The following is a 21,760-nucleotide window of genomic DNA, read 5'->3' as shown; positions in this document are numbered from 1 at the left end:
TACTAGCTTGGAAGTATCCATTAATAATAAAAATTTATCCCAATTTATGAAATCCGTCTATATTCATTTAATGAGTAACTGTTATCCACTAATCAGTAACTGTTACTCATTAATTTGGTATAATTTTACTCATTTAACGAGGTTTCACCGCTTTTCCTTAGAAGTATGCAACAGGAAAATTGTAAGAACGTCTGTCAACAATTTCCTTCTAATGGTTAAAATTAACTGTTTTTCACAGAATTCAATCACAAGGCAAGCGCTTGTTATTCGGAGCCATTACGCTGCATATTGAATAATGTTGAATTATGCGTTACAAAAAGACAATATGAATAAAAAGGCTCCTTATCAAGTATTAGTCATTCCACAATGGATCTTCTATCAATCACCAGTTCCAGTCATCTTCAGAGCAGTTCACTCATATCTTTGGTGAACTTTATCGCCATTAACTATTTCTCCGAATTCTACACCGTATGTGTCATCAAAAACTCGCTTGATAACATCCTACTCAACGTGCCAGTCCCATCGGTGGTCATTACAGTGAATCCCAACTTCAACGAAACTTTCCAAACCGCCGTCGACGACGGTTGTCAAGCATTCATAGTATCCGAACGGGCATTGTTCACATTCCTGGATGCGTTTGTCGAAATTCACGACATCTCGGATCAACGATCAGCCAACAAGAGACTGATGATTCTGATGGACTCGCACGATGAATCGTTTCTGGATAGAATAACGAAGCATCGGAATACGGTGGAGCTACCCAACGTGTTAATTGTGATTCCGCGCCGTGCGAACGATTCCATCGCTCTCTATACCACGAAACTGTCCAACAATGGAACGAGAAGCACCAAAACTGTGGAGATCGAACCAGTCTATGATTCCAATTACTTTCCGGATAAGTTCAGCGACATGCACGGTATTCCTATTCATCTCTGCACACTCATGTATCCACCGTATTCATACTACGAAGAAACGGTAAGTTGATTTCGAGATTCAGACGGTTATGCTGAATAGTTGAATAATGGGCTATTTTCATATCAAGGTACCAGAGAAAGCCAACGCTCAATACGAGGCATCGTTCAACGAGGATATGCCTCTTTTTCTGGATGGAACGGAGGCTACCTTGGTCCTTGAATTCTGCCGCAAATATAACTGCAATGTGGAGGCTTCTTTTGGTAAGTGCCCCAATACTACTGAGCATGCTCATAAAATAATGTTATGCCCTCGTTCTTGGTAGACGAGATCTTCCTGTGGGGTAATGCATACGATAACCATACGGGAGTGGGACTGTATGGTGCAGTCGTCGAACGCCGGGCTGACATTGCTGTGGCTGCTCTCTACTACTGGTAAGTTTCACTGAATTCTCACTACTGAATCCCTCTAAAAGCACATTCATTTATCAAAAGGCTAGAACCGTACAAGTTTGCTACGTACACTCAACCAATCAGTCGATCCGGAGTTACAGTCTTGGTCCCAAAACCTCGTATTCTACCACCATGGCGAACACCGTTCCTTTCCTTTACCTTGTCACTGTGGACCGCAGTACTCGTAGCATTCTGCGTTGGAGTTTTGGCCGTATGGTTGATCGAAAAGGTTCGCTTCAGTATTTTGCAACCAGATGAACTGCCGGTCACGTTCAGTGACTCAGCGTTGACGATGATCGGCTTCTACTTGGAGCAAAATGCTCAAATGCGCACTGATCTAATGTCATGCATTCTGCTGTTCACCTCACTACTGTTTGCCGGTTTTATGATCGGCAATTGCTATGGCGGTGGCTTGGCTAGCGTTATGACCATTCCTGAGTACGAGAAATCTATCGATACGATCGTTGATTTAGCAGATAGTGGAATGCCATGGGGATCCCATGTTGAGTCGTGGATATACTCAATTCTTACGGCTCCACAGGTAAGCTCCTTCTTATACCCCAAATAGGATTTTTATTTAAGCTATACGAAACACCCTCCTTCGTAGCCTCACATGAAAAAGTTGGTCAAAACATATCGCACTGTAAGCAAGGAATTCTTGGCAAAACACACCAAAATGCACGATATGGGATTTGTCGGTGAGCGTTCTGAGTTCCAACATTTCGTACCAGTGGACTTCGTTGATAGTGAGGCATCCACGATGCTGCAACTGCTGAAGGACGATCTCTTCTGGGAAAGCGTAAGCGCACTTGTTACAAAAACGTGTCCGTTCATGCAAAAGTTCAACGATCTGATCATGCAGGTCAAGCAGTCCGGTATACAGAAATACTGGGAGTTACAGGTAATTACGAGGTATATTATTATAAGGGAATTCAAAATGCTTCTATTCTCGTGGTAGGCCACCAATCGGTACTTGCGTGGAACGATTCAACTGAACATTCTCAACAGCCGCTCGGCTGGATCGGGAGATGACGTTGTAAAGCTTTCGATTTCGCACTTTCTTGGAGCGTACATGATTCTGGCGGCTGGTCTGGGCATGGCATCGTTGACATTTTTGTTGGAGATATCTCGGTCAGTTATGACTAATTCGGTTCCAATCAGGATGTGGAAAAGTATCTCTCGAAAAAGAATCTAGGGAAGAATAAATTTTACGGAGTTTGCTTGCATAATATTGAAATAAATGTACCTACGTAGGCTAATATGTTTCATTCCACTATGTATAAACGAATTGGGCTACGTGGAAGAGGTGTGCACAACAAACAAGGGGTGAATCCTGGAGTGGATAAGTGGTAAACCTTGCACATTCCACTCTACCGACATTATACAGATATTTTAATAATTACAATTTGATTAATACAGATTTAGTACAGATTTTTTACCAAATGGTTCCTGAAACTTAACATAAAATAAACAAAATTATTTTCGAGTTTGTGCATCTTGTTATGATAATGGTATGTTTCTTAAGGGTGCAAGCACACTCTACCAAACCACCGTCCTCTGTTCGAATGAAACCTCAGACCATCCAAATCGAAGTCGCCTTTTAGAATGATAGCTGCAGCCGACGGTTGTTTTGAAATCAGATGATTTCCCTCTCGAATACAGGATGAACATTGTTATGAAAAAGGATAGAGCCTTGCTCTCTGCAGAATGATAGTCGTCATAAATTGAAATGAATTTAGTATTGGTTCAGCCCCTTAACGCAAATCATTCAAAACGATGATGTAAATAATTCTGTCGAACGTCATTTGCTGCTCTGAGTAGACAAACGAGGTGGTGGCATAGCCATCGGTAGCAGAGGTGTTACGAACATTGGTAAAGCTTGGAAACCGTAAATTGTCTATTTCGTGGTGGAGAAAGTTTCCTCTACCAACATGTAATTTTTGTATCCATGATGAATAGTTGTTCATGGTTATTCAATATGGAAATGTAAACAAACGATTTAATAATCTAATCTAAAGCATTTGCAAGTCATCCTATCCTAAAATTGTTGTCCTTTGAGCCCCATTACATCCAATTTTCAAATAAATATCATCCTTTATTTGGAGTTATACTGATGCTCATAAGCTGATGACGAATTCAACCATAAGGAAATCATCCGAAATTCGACAGAATATTGTTTAAGGGCTCGAGCAAAACAATAATCAGTCGAAGTATTGTGGATGTTTTAGTTCAGTGCACCTGACAGATTTTGTTTAACTTATTACGGACCTGACCTTTTTGACGTTTAATCGTCTTCTCTTTTCTAGCACACGGCGAAGAAAGCTTTGATCATCACTATAAGGTGATCCAAGAGACGTTTCGCAGTGGAATTGACAGCTAGAAATCAAGAGTGTGTGAGTGATCTGGTGTTAATGGTGCTGAATGTAAACATATACAAAGCAGAAATTCATCTGAGAGTGAACTGTCAGTTCTACTGTGATCGGTGCGGCTGCAAATAACACGAGGACTTCTTCCTTTAGCGGAAATGCCTGTGTCATCAGCGAACAAAGATTTGTGGCAACCCTGAGGCAAATCAGGGAGGTCCGAAGTGAAAATGTTATACAATTTAGGCCCAAGAATGCTAACCTGAGGAACTCCTGCTCTAACAGGTAGTCGATTAGATTTGGAATTTTGTTAATTTACCTGCAAAGTTCTGCCAGTTAAATAATTTTGAACTAATTTCATAATGTAAAGTGGAAAATTAAACTTTTTCAATTTAGCAATCAAACCTTCATGCCAAACACTGTCGAATGCTTTTTCTATGTCTAGAAGAGCAACTCCAGTTGAGTGGCCTTCAGATTTGTTTGAACGAATTAAATTGGTAACTCTTAAGAGTTGATGAGTAGTTGAATGCCCATGGCGAAATCCAAACTGCTCATCTGCAAAAAATTGAGTTCGTATTGATGTGAAGTATCATTATATTTAAAATTATCTTTTCAAAAAGTTTACTTATTAAAGAAAGCAAACTTATTGGACGGTAGCTAGAAACTTCAGCTGGATTTTTATCCGGCTTTAAAATTGGAACAACTTTTGCATTTTTCCATTTATCAGGAAAGTATGCCAAATGGAAACATCTGTTAAATAATCTTACCTATAAAGATAAGGTACTCTCTGGGAGCTTTTTTATGAGGATATAGAAAATTCCATCATCACCTGGAGCTTTCATATTTTGAAACTTTTTAGTTATAGACCTTACTTCGTCCAAATCAGTCCCCCAGGAATCATCAAAAATATTTTCCCGAGAGAAAATATTCAGATAATCCCGAGCAACCTGATTCTCAATAGGACTAGTAAGACCCAAACTGAAATTATGGGAACTCTCGAATTGCTTAGCAAGTTTCTGAGCTTTTTCCAAATTTGTGATCAAAATTTTACCACTTTCTTTAAGCGCTGGAATAGGCTTTTGAGGTTTTTTCGAAAATTTTGTGAGTTTCCAAAGGGGTTTGGAACTCGGGTCTAATTTAGAAATATTATTTTCAAAAGTTTTGTTCCTCAGGGCAGAGAATCGCTTTTTAATTTGTTTTTGCAAATCCCGCCAAACCTTCATGGCAGGATCGCGTGTTCTTTGATATTGTCTCCTACGGACATTTTTAAGACGGATCAAGAGCTGAAGATCGTCGTCTATTATAATTGAATCGAATTTAACCTCGCATTTTGGTACTGAGGCAGCTCTTGCTGCAACTATAGAAGTAGTCAGAGATTCAAGAGCATAATTAATTTCATCTTTGGTTTGCAAAGGAATGTTTGGATCGAAGTTATATTCCATAAATGTTCGATATTGCTCCCAATCAGCTCTATGGTAATTGAAAGTACAGCTGTTGGGATTACAAATTATTTCTTGGGATATTTCAAAAGTTACTGGAAGGTGATCAGAACCGAAGTCAGCATGGGTAACCAGTTGGCTACAAAGTTGACATGAATCAGTTAAGACCAAATCAATAGTTGAGGGATTTCTTGCAGAAAAAAGCATGCTAGGCTGTTTGGATATTGAATAGTGTAATAACCTGCAGAACAATCATCAAACAGAATATTACAATTGGAATTGCTTTGAGCATTATTCCATGAGCGTTGTTTTGCATTAAAATCACCAATAATGAAGAATTTAGACCTATGACGGGTAAGTTTCTGCAGGTTACCCTAGAGAAAATTCTTTTGCTGGCCTACGCATTGGAATGGCATATAGGTAGCTATAAACGTAAGTTGCCCAATTTTTTTTTCAATAGAAACTTCCAAAGTTTCGAAAACTTTGGTTTCAAATGAAGAAAGAATTTTATGTTTGATTCGTCTATGAACAATGATGGCAACGCCACCACAGGGTCCATCAAGACGATCATTTCTATAAATGAAATAATTTGCGTCCTTCTTAACCTTATGGTCAGGTTTAAGGAACGTTTCAGTTATAACGGCAATATGCACGTTATAAACTCTCAAATGTTAAATAGCTCGTCTTCATTATCTTTAAGAGATCGAGCATTCCAATTTAAAATATTTAATGCTTTAGAATCCATTACTGAATTTTAAAGTCATGACAATATTATTTGCAAACTTTACACCAGTTTGAATAGCATCAAACATGGAGTTAGATTTAAGCATATCAGAAATCATGTCAATTAATGATTTCTGTAAAAATTCCATTTTAGGGGCAGTAATGCTTCTTAAGTCAAAATTGTCAAAATTTCCGTTCGAATTACGTTGGTCAGTATTTTGATTTCTACCCGCTGCAATAGCAGCATAGGTAGCTCCATTAATTCGCTGAACAATGTTAGCAGTGAGGGGAGTAGCACATAGGTATACTGTATATAACATACAACTTAACATAGTAAAGTTCGAATGTTTCTCCCTTTATCTTAAACGGGGATCTAAAACGTGCTTCTCACTAACCAGTACATTTGTCGTGAAGCGGCCTCACTGCTGCTGGGCTGGTATTTTAATTCAGAGGCTAATTAGTCTAACATGTCATGTTGCCCAATACACTTCAAAATAAAAATACTAAAACATACGTATGTATATAATTTTTTCCCTTTGGAAATCGCAATTAATCACAAGATTGTCATAGGGAACATGGTTCTCATGTTGGCCTATGGATCTAAGATTTGGCTAATCGCTAAAAAGCTGCTATTTATCAATTTTATCTAGATGAACGCGTCATTAGGACGGTACTAATTGATATTTTTGTTTGCTATTGAAAATTTAGTCGATTGCTAAATTTATGTATGGGCCCAAATTAGGTGCATTCAGGCCGCCATTACATCCATTTCCCCTATCAGAAATAAATATTCTACGCTACAATGCTAACAAAGCACTTGTTGCTCGTCGAGAAATGCACAACGATTAAATTTAAATAAAAATTCTGCCTACAATTTTCGCGTAATGATCCAAATTAACTATAATTCACAATACCCAACAACAAGTCCTGCATATGCATATGGTCCACAGTCAATTATATTAAATGTGCGTCACAAGCAAACATCATTAATATGCATGCTCGCATGCAATGGATACTCATTCCACAATGGATCTTCTGAGAATCGACAGCTCCAGCAATCTTCTGAGCGCTTCACTCATATCCTTGGTGAACTTTATCGCTATAAGCTATTTCTCCGAATTCTACACCGTATGTGTCATCAAAAACTCGCTCGATAACATCCTACTCAACGTGCCAGTCCCCTCGGTGGTCATTACAGTGGATACGAACTTCAATGAAACTCTCCAAACCGCCGTCGACGACGGTTGTCAAGCATTCATAGTATCCGAACGGGCATTGTTCACATTCCTGGATGCGTTTGTCGAAATTCACGACATCTCGGATCAACGATCAGCCAACAAGAGACTGATGATTGTGATGGACTCGCACGATCAATCGTTTCTGGATAGAATAACGAAGCATCGAAATACAGTGGAGCTACCCAACGTGTTGATTGTGATTCCTGACCGTGCAAACGATTCCATCACTCTCTTTACCACGAAACTATCCAACAATGGAACGAGGAGCACCGTAACTGTGGATATCGAACCTGTATATGATCCCGATTACTTTCCGGATAAGTTCAGCGACATGAACGGTATTCCGATTCATCTATGTACGCTGATGTATCCACCGTATTCGTATTACGAAGAAACGGTGAGTTAATTAACGTTCCGGAAGGGCACACTCAATAGCTGATTGTAGGATGTGTTCATTTAAAGGTACCGGAGAAAGCTAACGCTCGATACGCGGCATCTTTCAAAGAGGATATCCCTCTTTTCCTGGATGGAACAGAGATTTCCCTGATTGAGCAGTTTTGCCACAAATATAACTGCACTGTTGAAGCCACTTTTGGTAAGTGCACTATTTACTGAGCATGCTCATAAATGAAGTTTATGCATTTCATTCTCGATAGACGAGATTTACCTTTGGGGTGAAGTCTACGATAACCATACGGGAAATGGTCTGATCGGTTCAGTCGTCGAACGGCGTGCTGATATTGCTATGGCAGCTATCTACTACTGGTAAGTTTCACTGAATTTTCACTACCGAATCCATCTAAAAGCACATACATTTATCAAAAGGCAAGAACCGTACAAGTTTGCTACGTACACTCAACCAATCAGTCGATCCGGAATTACAGTCTTGGTCCCAAAACCTCGTATTCTACCACCATGGCGAACGCCGTTCCTTTCGTTCACCTTGTCACTGTGGACCGCAGTACTCGTAGCATTCTGCGTTGGAGTTTTGGCCGTATGGTTGATCGAAAAGGTTCGCTTCAGTATTTTGCAACCAGATGAACTGCCAGTCACGTTCAGTGACTCAGCGTTGACGATGATCGGCTTCTACATGGAGCAAAGTGCTCGAATGCGCACTGATCTAATGTCATGCATTCTGCTGTTCACGTCACTACTGTTTGCCGGTTTTATGGTCGGCAACAGCTACGGCGGTGGCTTGGCTGGTATCATGACCATTCCACAGTACGAGAAATCAATCGATACGACCGTGGATTTGGCCGATAGTGGAATGATGTGGGGAGCCACTGCTCTGTCGTGGATATTCTCCATTCTTGCAGCACCACAGGTTAGCTCATAACTCATATAAGAGTTTCATTTAAGCTATGCAATAACATCCTCATCCATAGCCTCACATGAAAAAATTGGTCACTGCATACCGCGTTGTAAGTGAGAAGTTCTTGGATGAACACGCCAAGACTCACGATATGGGATTTGGTGGTGAGCGTACCGAGTTCCAACATTTCGTACCGGCAGACTTCGTTGATAGTGAGGCATCCACCATGCTGCAACTGCTGAAGGACGATCTCTACTGGGAAAGTGTAGCCGCGATCGTTACCAAGACGTGTCCGTTCAAGCAAAAGTTCAACGATCTGATCATGCAGGTCAAGCAGTCCGGTATACAAAAATACTGGGAGCTACAGGTAATTACGAAATGCATCATTATTAACGAATTCTAAGTGCCTCTAATATCATGATAGGCAGCCAATCGCTATTTGCACGGAACGATTCAGTTGAACATTCTGAACGCCCGCTCGGCTGGATCGGGAGATGACGTTGTAAAGCTTACGATTTCGCACTTTCTCGGCGCTTACATGATTCTGGCGGCTGGTTTGGGCTCTGCATCGTTGGTGTTTTTGCTGGAGATATCCCGATCACGTATGGCCAGTTTGCTTCATAGATGGAAGATAAATTTGCGGAAGAAGCTTTTTTTGCATCAAAGGAAATTGGCACTACTTTAGTATGTGGATGCTTTTATTCAGTCGTGTGGTGTCACAGTTAATAGAGTTGAGTAGATTCGGTTGATTAGCAGGCATAAGCCATAAGTACCCGAGCACACTAGCTGGTAGGTACCGATAAATGAGTAAAATTTATCCCAATTTATGAAATCCGCCTTAATTCATTTAATGAGTAACTGTTATCGACTAATCAGTAAATGCTATTTATTATTCGGCAAAATGTTACTCATGAAAACTAGATCGACGGAAAACAAATCAAGAAAAAAAAATCACAATTGTTATTCGAGGCCATAACGCTTCATATCAGGCATAACATTTGATAACGGCAGGGTGCCTTCCATTCATTTTGACTAAAAAAATGTTTTAAGAAATTATGGAATAATAAGATATTATGAAAATATTTTGATTATGTAAACAACATGAAAAGATTGTTAAGTTTGTGTTTGACACATAATACCTGCCACTTTTGCTACATGAGAGACGCAATAAGCGATTTTGTAATTTATCTCACCCACTCTTCGCTCTTCACTCTTCGCGAAGAGGCGCTCAGAAAAACGCTCATTGTGACTCTGTCAAAGCTAAATTTGCAGGTTTGATGGGTGAAACACAAACTTTACAATCTTTTCTTAATACTTACATATACAAAATATCATCATAATATCTTATTATTCCATAATTTCATAAAACATTGTTTTAGTCAAAATGAATGGAAGGCACCCTGGATAACGGCACAAAAACATTTGTAAACAAACTTTCTAAGGCCCTTTACACGCGAACCAAAGTACGCCCACGCAAACCAATACCACTTCCGGAAAGGTGATAGTTGCCCCTACCCGATGATGTTGTTGGTTTGCGTGAGCGTACTTTGGTTCGCGTGTAAAGGGCCTTAGAAAGTTTGTTTACAAATGCTTTTGTGCCGTTATCAAATGTTATGCCTGATATTGGATAATGTTGAATTAAATGTTCGTCACAAAAAGACCATCTCTCTTATTCTGCGCCGCGAGTGAGGTGAGTTGACTCTCCATTTGAGAGTCATCTCACTCGCGGTGACTTATGTCACCCCACTAGTGACAACGAGTCACCTCACCTCACTTGCGACGCAGAATAAAGGGGAATATGAATAAAAAGGCTCTTTATAAACGATTAGTCATTCCACAATGGATCTTCATAGCAATCGACAGTTCCAGTCATCTTCAGAGCAGATGACTCACATCATTAGTGAACTTTATGTGTCATCAAAACCTTACTCAACGAGTTGGTTCCATTGGTTGTCAATCGTTCCTGGATAGAATAACAAACCATCGGAATACGGTGGAGTTACCCAACGTGTTTATTGTGATTCCGCACCGTGCGACCGATTTCATCGCTCTCTATACCACGAAGCTGTCCAACAATGGAACGAGGAGCACCAAAACTGTGGAGATCGAAACAGTTTATGATTCCAATTACTTTCCGGATAAGTTCAGCGACATGCACGGTATTCCGATTCATCTCTGCACGCTAATGTATCCATCGTATTCATACTACGAAGAAACGGTAAGTTTATTTCACGATTCAGAAGGTTATGCTGCATAGTTGGTAAATATGGTAGAGGTAACTCTATGACCAGAAGGTCATCTGTCAAACTTTCATAGCTAATCAAAACAAACACAGTGTAGGGTAAACGCTCCTATAGTTGCGGTACGTTAGAAGCGTTAGGTTCCTATAGTTGTGTATTGAGTCTCCATACACAACTATAGGAACCTAACGCTTCTAACGTACCGCTACTATAGGAGCGTTTACCCTAATACGTTAATCGATTTGCTTGGAGCCAATAGGCTAGTCAAGTAGTAAGCCAATTTAAAATCGTTAGTTTTTACCGGTTGGTAGTACACTGTCCTCCCTTAGCTCAGTCGGTAAAGGCGCAGCTACAAAGCAAGACCATGCTGGAGGTGGCTGGGTTCAATTCCCGGTCCGGTCTAGGAATTTTTCGGGTTGGAAAATTTCTCGACTTCCCTGGTCATAGAAGTATGATTGGACTTACCACACAATTATACCAATGCAAAAATGGTACAGGCATCGAAAGCTCTCAATTAATAACTGTGGAAGTGCATCTAGAACACTAAGTTGAGAGCACACAATAAGCTAATATGCGATATGCAATAAGCTTTAAATGCGAAGAAGAAGAAGAAAGAAGTACACTGTCACGATCTTTCATGACTAAAAATTCGATGAGATCTTGAAAAAAATCTCTATCATCGTTTTCTCATCCAATGATAGTGACAGAAGTATCTCTGTAAATATCGCGTGAGTTCTTCCGTTGTAAATTACATTTGCCAGCCCTGAGCATGATTCCTTGGGAATCGAGTCTCCGCTCGTATACGTACAGTAGCGCTCAAAATTCATTTTATAAAGCATTATTTTTGAAAATTTCTGGCAGCACTGCATGAACCCCTGTTAATCATACTTGTATGTGTTGCTCTGAAGCATTGTTTACGTTTGATGCAATCAGCAGTTGTTTCCGAGCAAACACGGTTGATTAAGGCATCTTTTAGGCCGCGGCAAGAGTAGACGTGACACGCGACGCAACGCGATACGACTCACACAAGAAATAATAATAAATAATAAGATTCGTTTGAATTGGTCGTGTCGTTTTTACCCTGGCTCAAAAGTCTTTTACACTGTGTTGTTGATAATGTATATTCTTTGTTAAGTAATATTTTGTAGCAATATCGCTTAGTTAGGCTTGTTTTAGGCACAATGGATAAACCAAAACGAAAAGAATACTCCATCGCGTTTTGACAAGCCGTCATACAAGCTCTATATGGTAAAACGCTGTACAGACTGGAGAGTTATAACATGTTATAACGGTTGTCAAATAATTGCAACACAGAAACCACCATCAAGATAGCGCTATAACATGTTATAACTATAGATACTATAGATTCCATAGATAAGCGAAGACAAAGTATAATGTATCCAAACGAACTGTCAGTTAGTGTAGCCAAACGAGGATGACGTCATCATGGTGTTGTTTGAGGGAGAAGTATTGTAATATTATGAGCACAAAACGCTTTCCACACTCCACATTCCGATTTATTTCGCGGACAACGGAAGAAGGAAAGATAAAGCAAACCATTCCTCGATACATTGTTGCAAAGATCTGCTTTGCCATTTATTTTGAACTTTTACGCACGAAACAAAACAAAACTGCACAACGAAGAGCTCTATGATGGCATGAACTTTTTTCACGGATGCCAGTAAGATCATTTATTTTTCATGGTTGCCAAAACAACTTTTTGTTCCTCCGCTTATCTATGGAATATATAGTATCTATAGTTATAACTCTGTAGTCTAAACGTACTATAAGAAAGAAGTACCCAAAAGTAAGTTCTTTTCACTCATCTCGGCACTTCAGTGCAGGAACCCAGAATTAGGTAAATCGGGTCAAAGTAGTTTTCATTTACTTGTGTGCAGTTCGTATAGAATTTTCCACTCGCTTTCTACCCAAAAGTAAGTTAGTTGTACCCAAAGGTAGGTAAATATGACTATACTCAACGTTGGGTTCCCACACTTGACTACCCTTGTTGGGTGGTTTTGCTCCTCCGTTTTTGACAACATTAGAAGGAGGAAAGGAGACAAACTAGACAAAAGTAGGTAAAAGTGAACTGGCCGTTGGGTTCTTTTTTCTAACCGTGTAGACAACGGAAGGTCACTAGCACAAGTTGCGCGGGACTTTAACGTTTCGCGTCAATTGATACGAAACAGAAGAACGTTGATGACTTGCCACGAACTGGACGACTATTAAAAACAAGTATAAGGCAGGATCGGTTGGTTCAAAGAATGTCGATCCCAGAAGGTCCGCTGTAGATATCAACAAGGATTTACAGCAAAATTACGGGATTAACGTGCATGTTTCAACTGTGAAACGTCAACTAACTAATAGTACGTTCAGACCACATACTTATAATATGTTATAGCGCTATCTTGATGGTGGTTTATGTGTTGCAATTATTTGACAACCGTTAGAACATGTTATAACCATAGAGGTAACTCTAAGACCACTGGGTCCCGAAGAAAATCATTATTATGTTTGGCTCACTCAGTACCAGAACAACGGTCCCAAGCTATTTCACTCACCCCTGCATGTTCTGCATCAATCCACACACCCCTGATGTTATCTGTCAAACTTTCATAGCGAATCAAAACAAACATAGTGTAGTAATAGAATTTCAACTACACAGCAAAAAAATAATTTTGATATCACATCAAAGTGGATGCACTACAATCATGTCGAAAATTTCATGTAATTTTTATGACCACATAAATAAACAAATGCAGTAAAAGCAGCGTAATGTCAGTTCATGCATTGTATTAATGATAATTTTGTCCTTTTTAGCAAGTAATATTACACCATATTTTCGACATGATTGTAGCATAGAGGTAACTCTAAGACCACTGGGTCCCGAAGAAAATCATTATTATTTTTGGCTCACTCAGTACCAGAACAACGGTCCCAAGCAGTCCCAAGCTATTTCACTCACCCCTGCATGTTCTGCATGAATCCACACACCCCTGATGTTATCTGTCAAACTTTCATAGCGAATCAAAACAAACATAGTGTAGTAATAGAATTTCAACTAGAATAGGGTACGTTAATCGTTTGCTTGGGACCAATAGGCTACTAAAGTGGTGAGCCAATTTAAAATCGTTAGTTTCGTATTGATTGTTGATTGTAGTGCATCCACTTTGACGTGATATCAAAATTATTTTTTTGCTGTGTAGAATAGGGTACGTTAATCGTTTGCTTGGGACCAATAGGCTACTAAAGTGGTGAGCCAATTTAAAATCGTAAGTTTCGTATTGATTGTTGTTATAACTGCTCAGTTAGCGTTTAAGAAGCCATTCATACACTGAAACAAATCGACATGTACCGTTTATTGGATCCATCTTATAACATAGCAATGTCAGGAGATTTATTCATTCTATGTGATGATTGATAGATTCCAATGGATTATCACTTAAAAACTATGACTGCGATATGGAATGATTTCTATCCTAATTTCACATACTTAGTACTTGATAATACTTTGCTTCGAACGTGGTTAGCGATAGGTAAGATGTATATGAATATTGTCTGATATATTTCATGGTGAAAAACTGTTGATATGTCATGGGTGGGAACAGGCATCTAGAAACTAATGGAAAATCATATAAGTTTGCACTATGAGCAAATCGAGTAAAATGTACCTGTTTTCATGATGAATATTGCTCACTAAAAGATATATCATATAAGATAATCATGTATATTTTATTGGAGTTGCTTTTAACGATTTTTGACGTTTGTTGATATGTCGCGTATAAACAGACATGTAGAAACTATTGGACTGTCATTTAACTTTGCAGTATAGGAAAACATGTATATCTCATTGGAATAGCTTCCTTTGATTTTTGAGGTTTGAATATTGTAAAAAGATCTATCCCAATCATTAAATAGTCATATAGATTTGCCTTTTAAGAAATCCAACAGCAAACATTTGTTTTGGTATGTTTTTCTGGGATGAACATCGCTCCCAATAAAATACATCTTACATAATTGTTCTTTATAAATTATTGAAACAATTTTCAACTATGTTATCGTACACTCATTAGAATGATTAGTCGAACTAAATATTGCTAACAACAATGATACTGTAATAAATAATCATTGTTTGTTATTGTTTCATAAGATAAGGGGTTCCGGAAAGGAATGTTTAGAGATTGAAAAAAAAATGATTCTACTGCAATATTTATTTGCTAAGATTCTAATTGTAAACCTTCTACACGGCTAATTCAGATTCCAGCACTAGTACTCGAACTTCATGAACCAGTTCCATGAACTCATATAATGTAGTCGTTGTTTTATTGCACACAGGAGCATTAATAATGATTTGAATACACGACACCACTGAAACGGAACATATATTGGTCAGTGCTATTTTTCTTCACTCTAGCAAAACGAGCATAACGTTGCTCTATATTCCATGTTGGAAGAGCTGTTATTACTTCATGCTAATTGAACGAGTTCAATATTGAAGTCAGCCGTGGCCCAATGGAATCGAGCGCAGACACGAAAAGCATCACAGCTCAACAGTTCTGGATCGAATCCCAAATCAGCTACAATAAAAAAAAAACACAACTGTGAAAGCTCCCACTGCCTGGTGTTTATTTTTCGATTTATTTTTAGAAATCGATTAAATATATGTGTCAAAAGAATAAGTAAATTTCATGTGATTTTCACATAAACTTTACTTCGATTGATTTATGACACATATATTATATTGTGGTGAAAAGTAAAGCTTATGCTTATGGGTTTAAAATCCATTTCAGTTAATTATTATAATTTGACCGATTTTCATTTATCATATGGCGATCATATAAAAGTTTTCAAATTATCAGCGTTGTCAATGTATCAGATATTCATATAGAATTTACCTGACACATTTTCAATCATATCATTTCAATGGATTATCTTATAGCGCAAAATTATTAGACTTCCACATAACAGGAATATGTCAAATTGGTTCAGTGTATCCGCAAAGAACCGGAAAGACCTAATTTCTTTTGCAAAAGCTCATCAACACTGGACTCAGAAAGGGCTGGTCCAGAACGCTGTGGAGTGACGAAAGCAAGTTCAACTTGTTTTCTTTGGATGGAATTAAGTACATTAGAAGGCCTGAATCTTCACACTTAAAGTCCGAGGTGTGCAGCGAGCATTTCTAACTTCATTTTTACAACGCAAAAACAAATACAGTTTATTACTAGAATTAAAATCTACTTTTTCTTACGCATCTAGGGGAAACGCTCCTATAGTTGCAGTACGTTAGAAGCGTTAGGTTCCTATAGTTGTGTACGGAGTCTCCATTCACAACTATAGGAACCTAACGCTTCTAACGTACCGCAACTATAGGAGCGTTTACCCTATTACAAGTTTAAACTCTATTCTACCGTATGCGTGATAGATTTTGCACCATCGTACAAATAAGGTTCCCGTTTCACCTGTGCATACAATGCCTTGGTTTTCTTTGCATGCACGTAACGTATAGCTCATACCGTAGTAGGCTGTGTATCAAAGAAAATGATTTACTTAGTTTGACAGTTGCACCATGACGAAGTGGCAGCGTATTCATGATTTGTCCCACGCGCAAATGTCGCAAATAGACATTTCAATCGCCGTGGGAGTGTCCCGGTGGACCATCAAAAGGATTTTAGACCGAGAAAAGAACGGACAACTATCCGCGAAGTTGGCCACAGGTCGTCCGAGGTCAGCTCGGGTTCCGAAGGTTATCGCTGCTATCAAAAGGTAGACTCGGGTGAATCCAGTGCGTTCAATAAGAAAAATGGCAAAGGAACACGGGATCAGTGAATTTACGGCACGGAAGATCGTAAAGGAAGATTGCGGGGCGAAATCGAGGGCACGAAAAAAAAACTCACATTATTACCAACCGCATCCGGGAGCTACGAGTCAAACAATGCAAGAAAATCTTGAACTTCCTTAAGCGAAAAAAGTAGAATGGTCTGTGCCTAGGGGCAAGAACGGAAGCTTGACGTAGGACCGCTAGTGGACGGAATAAATGTGAAGAGCAATTAATCATCAATTGATCAATTATCTATTATCTCAACTCTTTCCGTTTTTGAATTGTAGGCGTACCAAATTTGTAGTGATTTTTTTCAAAGAGAAAGTTGATTAAGAGAATCAATCAAAATCACTTGCACCCCTACTTCCAAGTTTGGTTACAAGATTACAACTCTGGAGAGCATTTTGTGTGGTCGTTTAGCACAGATAAATTCTATTCCAACTCTTTACTGATGTAAGCTTGATGGCCCTGAAAAGGGCCGTTTTATTGAAGAGGACATCCATGGCCACTTACGCTTGGCGTGTTTAATGTAGGTGACAGCATCACGGACCTCATTTTCCAGGAACACCTTCAGCACACCTCGTAGATCAGACCGGAGATACGTTTGACACCACCACGGCGAGCCAGGCGACGGATGGTGGTTATCTCGAAGAATTTGCGTTTGGTTCTGAATATGACTAAGAGTGTGCAAAATATTACGCATCCTCCCTATTCGCACGCGCCCGAGGATCGGAGGCGAATGCCACTTCGACTTTTTTCGTCTACTTACTACTCTCTGACGACTGTGCTGGGGAAGCAGCATATGCATGTAGGTAATTGGTGGATTTGTTAGTTAATTCGACGCTTTTGGACAATGCTGGACATTTACAAGTTTTTCAATAGTTTCTTGTTGAAAAATCAACATTCGGAAGCATTGTTATCGATGCGTAGCCATATTTCTGATCGATTGGTGATAAAGTTATTGAAATTGGACCAGGGGCAGCTGAGTTATTAACGTTCAAAATCTTTCTTAATTTGTTACATGTTCCATTTTCGGTTTTCAGAAAGTGTACCCCCATATAGAAATCAAAGACGTAGTCCTACGTCAAAAATCAGGATTGAAAACAATAAATTTAGCGTTGGAAAATTAGCAAGGCTTTTGAATCACATCAAATTTCAGGATTCGTGAGATTTTTGAGGATAACCTAAAAGTCAATTGATAATTCCTAGCATTTGTTGAAGTACCTTGGAATTCTGAGTTACCTTTCCATTCTGAATCACTTTCGAATTCTGAATTTCCTTTCAATTTCAGAATACTAAGATAATTATGCAAAGATTTGAAAGGGAAGTGTGAGATGAATTCTTTGTGAATTCAAAGGAGAATTCCATGTTAATTCTGAGTAGAGTTCCATCTGACGACCATTGCATGGAGATTGTGTGGAGAAAAAAGAATTCTATAGAGAAATCAAAGAACATTCTTAATATGAGTTTTAAGGAACGTTGTTGACAAATTCAAGGATAATTGTTGGATAGACCCTCTCCGATTTGCATCAAAATTTGCATAATTGATATTTGCACAGCCGAGTGCTCAGCAATCTGTTTTAATGAGATCTCAACAAAAACGACATTTGGTTGCTGAGTATCGGAAAATTCTTTGCTGAATCTCAGCAAACAAACGTCATATTTGCTGAGATCACAGTAAAACCGGTTGCTGAAAACTCGGCTGTGCAAATTTCTGCAAAAAATTTGCCGAGGTGACGAAAAAAACTAAGTGCATTTTTTTTCAAAATCGTGTATTTTTCAATTGGGTTCTTTAAGAGTGTTAACCTAGCTGTTACATTTTGCCTATTCTCTATCTCCACCGTTCGATTTAAGGGGAAGTTCACCGCTTCGAAAAAAATAATTACGTTTTGATTTTTCTAAAAATATTGAAAAAAAAGTATCAAAAATCTAAAAAAATCACATTTTTTTTAATTTTTTAACAAAAATTCACGTGCAAAAACATGTTTTATAAGTCATTATGGCATAAAGTTGGACTCAAAAAACCACAAAACATCAACTTTTCGGTTTTTCTGAGATTCCAATTTTTTTTCATGATGGGATAGAAAAAAATTTTTTTGCATGTAATTTTTGACAAAAATCTAAGGAAGAAACTGATTTTCTTGGATTTTTGATAATTTTTCCCAATATTTTTAGAAAAATAAAAACGCACCGAAAATATTTTTTTATTTTTGGGCCGGTGAGCTTCCCCTTAAATCTAGGTATACACAACTGCCCGTGTGCCGGCGCCGGTGGTGTAGTGGTAAGCGTGACTGCTTTCTAACACCCCGATGGGTCTGGGTTCAATCCCAGCCGAGGTCGGTGGGATTTTTCTGAGGCATAAAAATCTCTGGTCACGTCTTCCTTCGGAAGGGAAGTAAAGCCGTTGGTCCCGGCCCATGTGTGTTGTGAATGGGTGCGATATCCTACGCAGGTGTGGAAGCTGCCTTCCTGCACATTCGATTGCCGTCAATGGATGGCAATCGATGTCCGTCGGTGATTGGCACTAGATTGCGGAACAGAGACCGACGTTAAATAAAGGAATGAACAACTGCCCGTGTGTTGTTTTGTTTCGCTCTGGACGATGGTTTTGCAAAAAAAAATGTACATTTTTCACCGCCATAAGTCAAAACAAACTGCTCGAACCAGAACACGAACTGTTTCGCTTCAGCACTTTTCATTTGATGGTGCAAAACAAAATGAACGTAAATGAGGTAAATACAACCAGCATGAAATAAAATCGAAAATGAATTTGATGATGTTAAAAGGTGATCTCCTCGAAGGGAAGACACGGATTTTCAATTGAAAGTGAAGGTTGACTTTTTCGAATCTAGATCTGTATTTTCACCACAAAAAATCTTTTTAATCTGATTCTGGCTGCCAAAAATCTGTATGATTTCCGTATTATGGTCTCAGTGCAGATTTACGTAAATCTCCATTGAGCAAATTCATAATTCAGAAGGAGTTTGTTCTAAGTTTAGAATCATGAAAAATGACCAAAGTTTGAATTCTAAAGAATAATTTGTTTATTTTAAAAATCTTGAAATCCTACAATCTTCATGTGTTTTGTATCTCTTCTACAGTCTGAAAATACAAAACATTAAGTACCAATTATGAAAGACAAATCTATTTCCGGTTGAAAATTTCTAAATGAAGTAGGTAACTATCACAATTCCTTAGGATTATATTTTTTTTATGCCTGAGATTACGAAAACCTTTATCTGGACATTGAACATAACACAGAACTTTTACTGGAAGTTTAGTCGAATGGAATGCAGTAATCTTTATTTATGTAATTACGCTTTTCAAATATAAAAATATCTAACTGACTCTTCGACTCACAAACTGTAATCAACCACTTTGTTGGTTTTCTAAAATGGCTTGTTTATCGATTTGACAAAAAATATATTTAATTAACCTTCGTATCTGTAAGCATGTGACATGGTTATTTGAACAAATAGAAAGTGAAACTAATATCATAGAGGTAACTCTAAGACAAGTAGGTCCCGAAGAAACGTGCTCAAATTTTTGGCTCAGCTCTGGTACTATCTTCGGTCCCAAGCTAGTCGAATCACCCCTCGAAACATAGGAAAATCCAATAACCCCTGATTTTATCTGTCAAACTTTCATAGCAAATCAAAACAAACATTATATAGTACTAGAATTTTGACTAGAATGGGGTACGTTAATCGATTTGCTTGGGACCAATAGGCTAGTCAAGTAGTGAGCCAATTTAAAATCGTTAGTTTCGTATTGATTGTAATATCCCTTCCAACGAGAAATCAGAACATCTGTACATCAGAAGTCCATTGATTCCAAGTCCATTGGAAGCTAAAATAATAATATTTATGTAGTGAAAAATACGATTTGGGTTTGATGCTCAGATTGAATTCAATTTGCTTAAAAGGAAAAAAATGATTATTTATCGTTATTAATAAATATAAAAAAATAATGTAAAATACATTCCCTTTATTTGAAAAATCTGTATATTTGTCAAAAATCTGTAATCTGTATATACAGATATCTGTAACAAAATATTAAAAAAATCTGTATGATTACAGATAAATCTGTATATGTGGCATCACTGGGTTTGACAGCATCATCATCAGTTGACGATTTTCAAATGAAAATTACTTTTTTAGGCCCTGTTTCGAAGTATTTGGGGGCATTCATGATGTTGGCATCACAACAATCTGAGTTCGTTCATTTTGGAAATTTCTCATTCAAATCTATAAAAACTATTAAGAACACCGTGTACTACTGTATGACTTTATCAAACAATCAGACGTAGGACGTAACACTTTCCTGTGGATCATCGCATATGCATCTAATCACAGACAAACAGACATAACACATTGAATATTTCTCAGTGTATCATCGTCAAAAATCGTCGCTAAAACATTACCGCCATCTGTTGAGTACACTGTGGTGGGTAGTACGCTGAACAGATGGCGGTAGTGTGTAAACGTCAAATGCAAGGGAACTGACTATGCACGCCACAGGTGGTGTTCGATGAACAACTTGCGAGTTGTTTATCTGTTTGTCTGTGATCTAACGTTCAATTTCTCACCAAACTGAACAGATAATGAGAGAGAGAAGGATTAGTAATTTCCATTTAATTCCACTACCAGTCGAGTATTAGTACAAGACACTGAAGAAGTCTGCACATTGTGAACGAAATACGCGTATCTGTCAAGTATAAGCAAATAAGGTAGTGGAATTAAATGGATATTACTAATCCTTCTCTCTCTCATTATACAGGTATTCCACGAAGACGCCCACATTCATCAGGATTGAACAGATAAGCTCGTTTGCACGTATAAAAAAAGTGTAATTAAATATGAAATTTCTGTCTAATCGTCCTGGTGTATTCGGTGCACTTATACCCTTATACCCCATGAAACAAGAAATAACACAGTTCGAAAAAGTAGTGTAAATTTCTGTTCAATATTATGTGCATCATGCAATGGAGCGTCACATATCATATAAGCTTAAATTATAAATCATGTGAAGTTCTGAGACATTTCATGCAATGTAGCAAATATTGTATACAAAAGCCCATCTTTGTAAACAACATTGTTTACAAGTTGCCTCGGTTGCGTGAAATGAAATACAAGTTTACGTAAATGAATGTTTAAATCACAATTAAAATTCAGAATTTTTATCTGTGAAGTTAACCGAAGACACTAAGATATTTCTATACAATGTATTTATCTTGTATGCAACGTTGTTTGAGTCATAACAT

General features: G+C 38.2%; 2 protein-coding genes across 2 annotated transcripts; both read left to right on the top strand.

Moving 5' to 3' along the window:
• The first annotated feature begins 347 nt into the window (after positions 1-347).
• On the top strand, positions 348-2,322 carry LOC135696992 (uncharacterized). The gene is made up of 5 exons (XM_065216539.1): positions 348-975; positions 1,043-1,175; positions 1,238-1,346; positions 1,407-1,905; positions 1,972-2,322. The coding sequence occupies exons 1-5, from the start codon at positions 367-369 to the stop codon at positions 2,320-2,322; spliced, it is 1,701 nt and encodes a 566-aa protein (XP_065072611.1). The 5' UTR covers positions 348-366.
• Positions 2,323-6,915: 4,593 nt separating this feature from the next.
• LOC135696982 (glutamate receptor-like) lies at positions 6,916-17,796 on the top strand. Its single transcript, XM_065216528.1, has 7 exons — positions 6,916-7,524; positions 7,590-7,722; positions 7,784-7,892; positions 7,953-8,451; positions 8,513-8,806; positions 8,864-9,041; positions 17,789-17,796. The coding sequence occupies exons 1-7, from the start codon at positions 6,916-6,918 to the stop codon at positions 17,794-17,796; spliced, it is 1,830 nt and encodes a 609-aa protein (XP_065072600.1).
• Positions 17,797-21,760: the final 3,964 nt, after the last annotated feature.

The sequence above is a fragment of the Ochlerotatus camptorhynchus genome, unplaced genomic scaffold (genome assembly GCF_037179485.1).
Source record: "Ochlerotatus camptorhynchus isolate MF236.1 unplaced genomic scaffold, CSIRO-AGI_Acam_v1.1 ptg000007l, whole genome shotgun sequence".
Classification (NCBI taxonomy): Eukaryota; Metazoa; Arthropoda; class Insecta; order Diptera; family Culicidae; genus Ochlerotatus; species Ochlerotatus camptorhynchus.
This window is presented reverse-complemented; position numbering and strand designations above follow the sequence as displayed.

Excerpts from the sequence above, each read along its gene's own strand:
- LOC135696992 (XM_065216539.1), top strand. The coding sequence starts at position 367 with ATGGATCTTCTATCAATCACCAGTTCCAGTCATCTTCAGAGCAGTTCA. Across the intron at positions 1,176-1,237 it reads CAATGTGGAGGCTTCTTTTG|ACGAGATCTTCCTGTGGGGT; the intron begins GTAAGTGCCCCA and ends CGTTCTTGGTAG. Across the intron at positions 1,906-1,971 it reads CAATTCTTACGGCTCCACAG|CCTCACATGAAAAAGTTGGT; the intron begins GTAAGCTCCTTC and ends CCTCCTTCGTAG.
- LOC135696982 (XM_065216528.1), top strand. The coding sequence starts at position 6,916 with ATGGATCTTCTGAGAATCGACAGCTCCAGCAATCTTCTGAGCGCTTCA. Across the intron at positions 7,893-7,952 it reads ATGGCAGCTATCTACTACTG|GCAAGAACCGTACAAGTTTG; the intron begins GTAAGTTTCACT and ends ATTTATCAAAAG. Across the intron at positions 8,452-8,512 it reads CCATTCTTGCAGCACCACAG|CCTCACATGAAAAAATTGGT; the intron begins GTTAGCTCATAA and ends CCTCATCCATAG.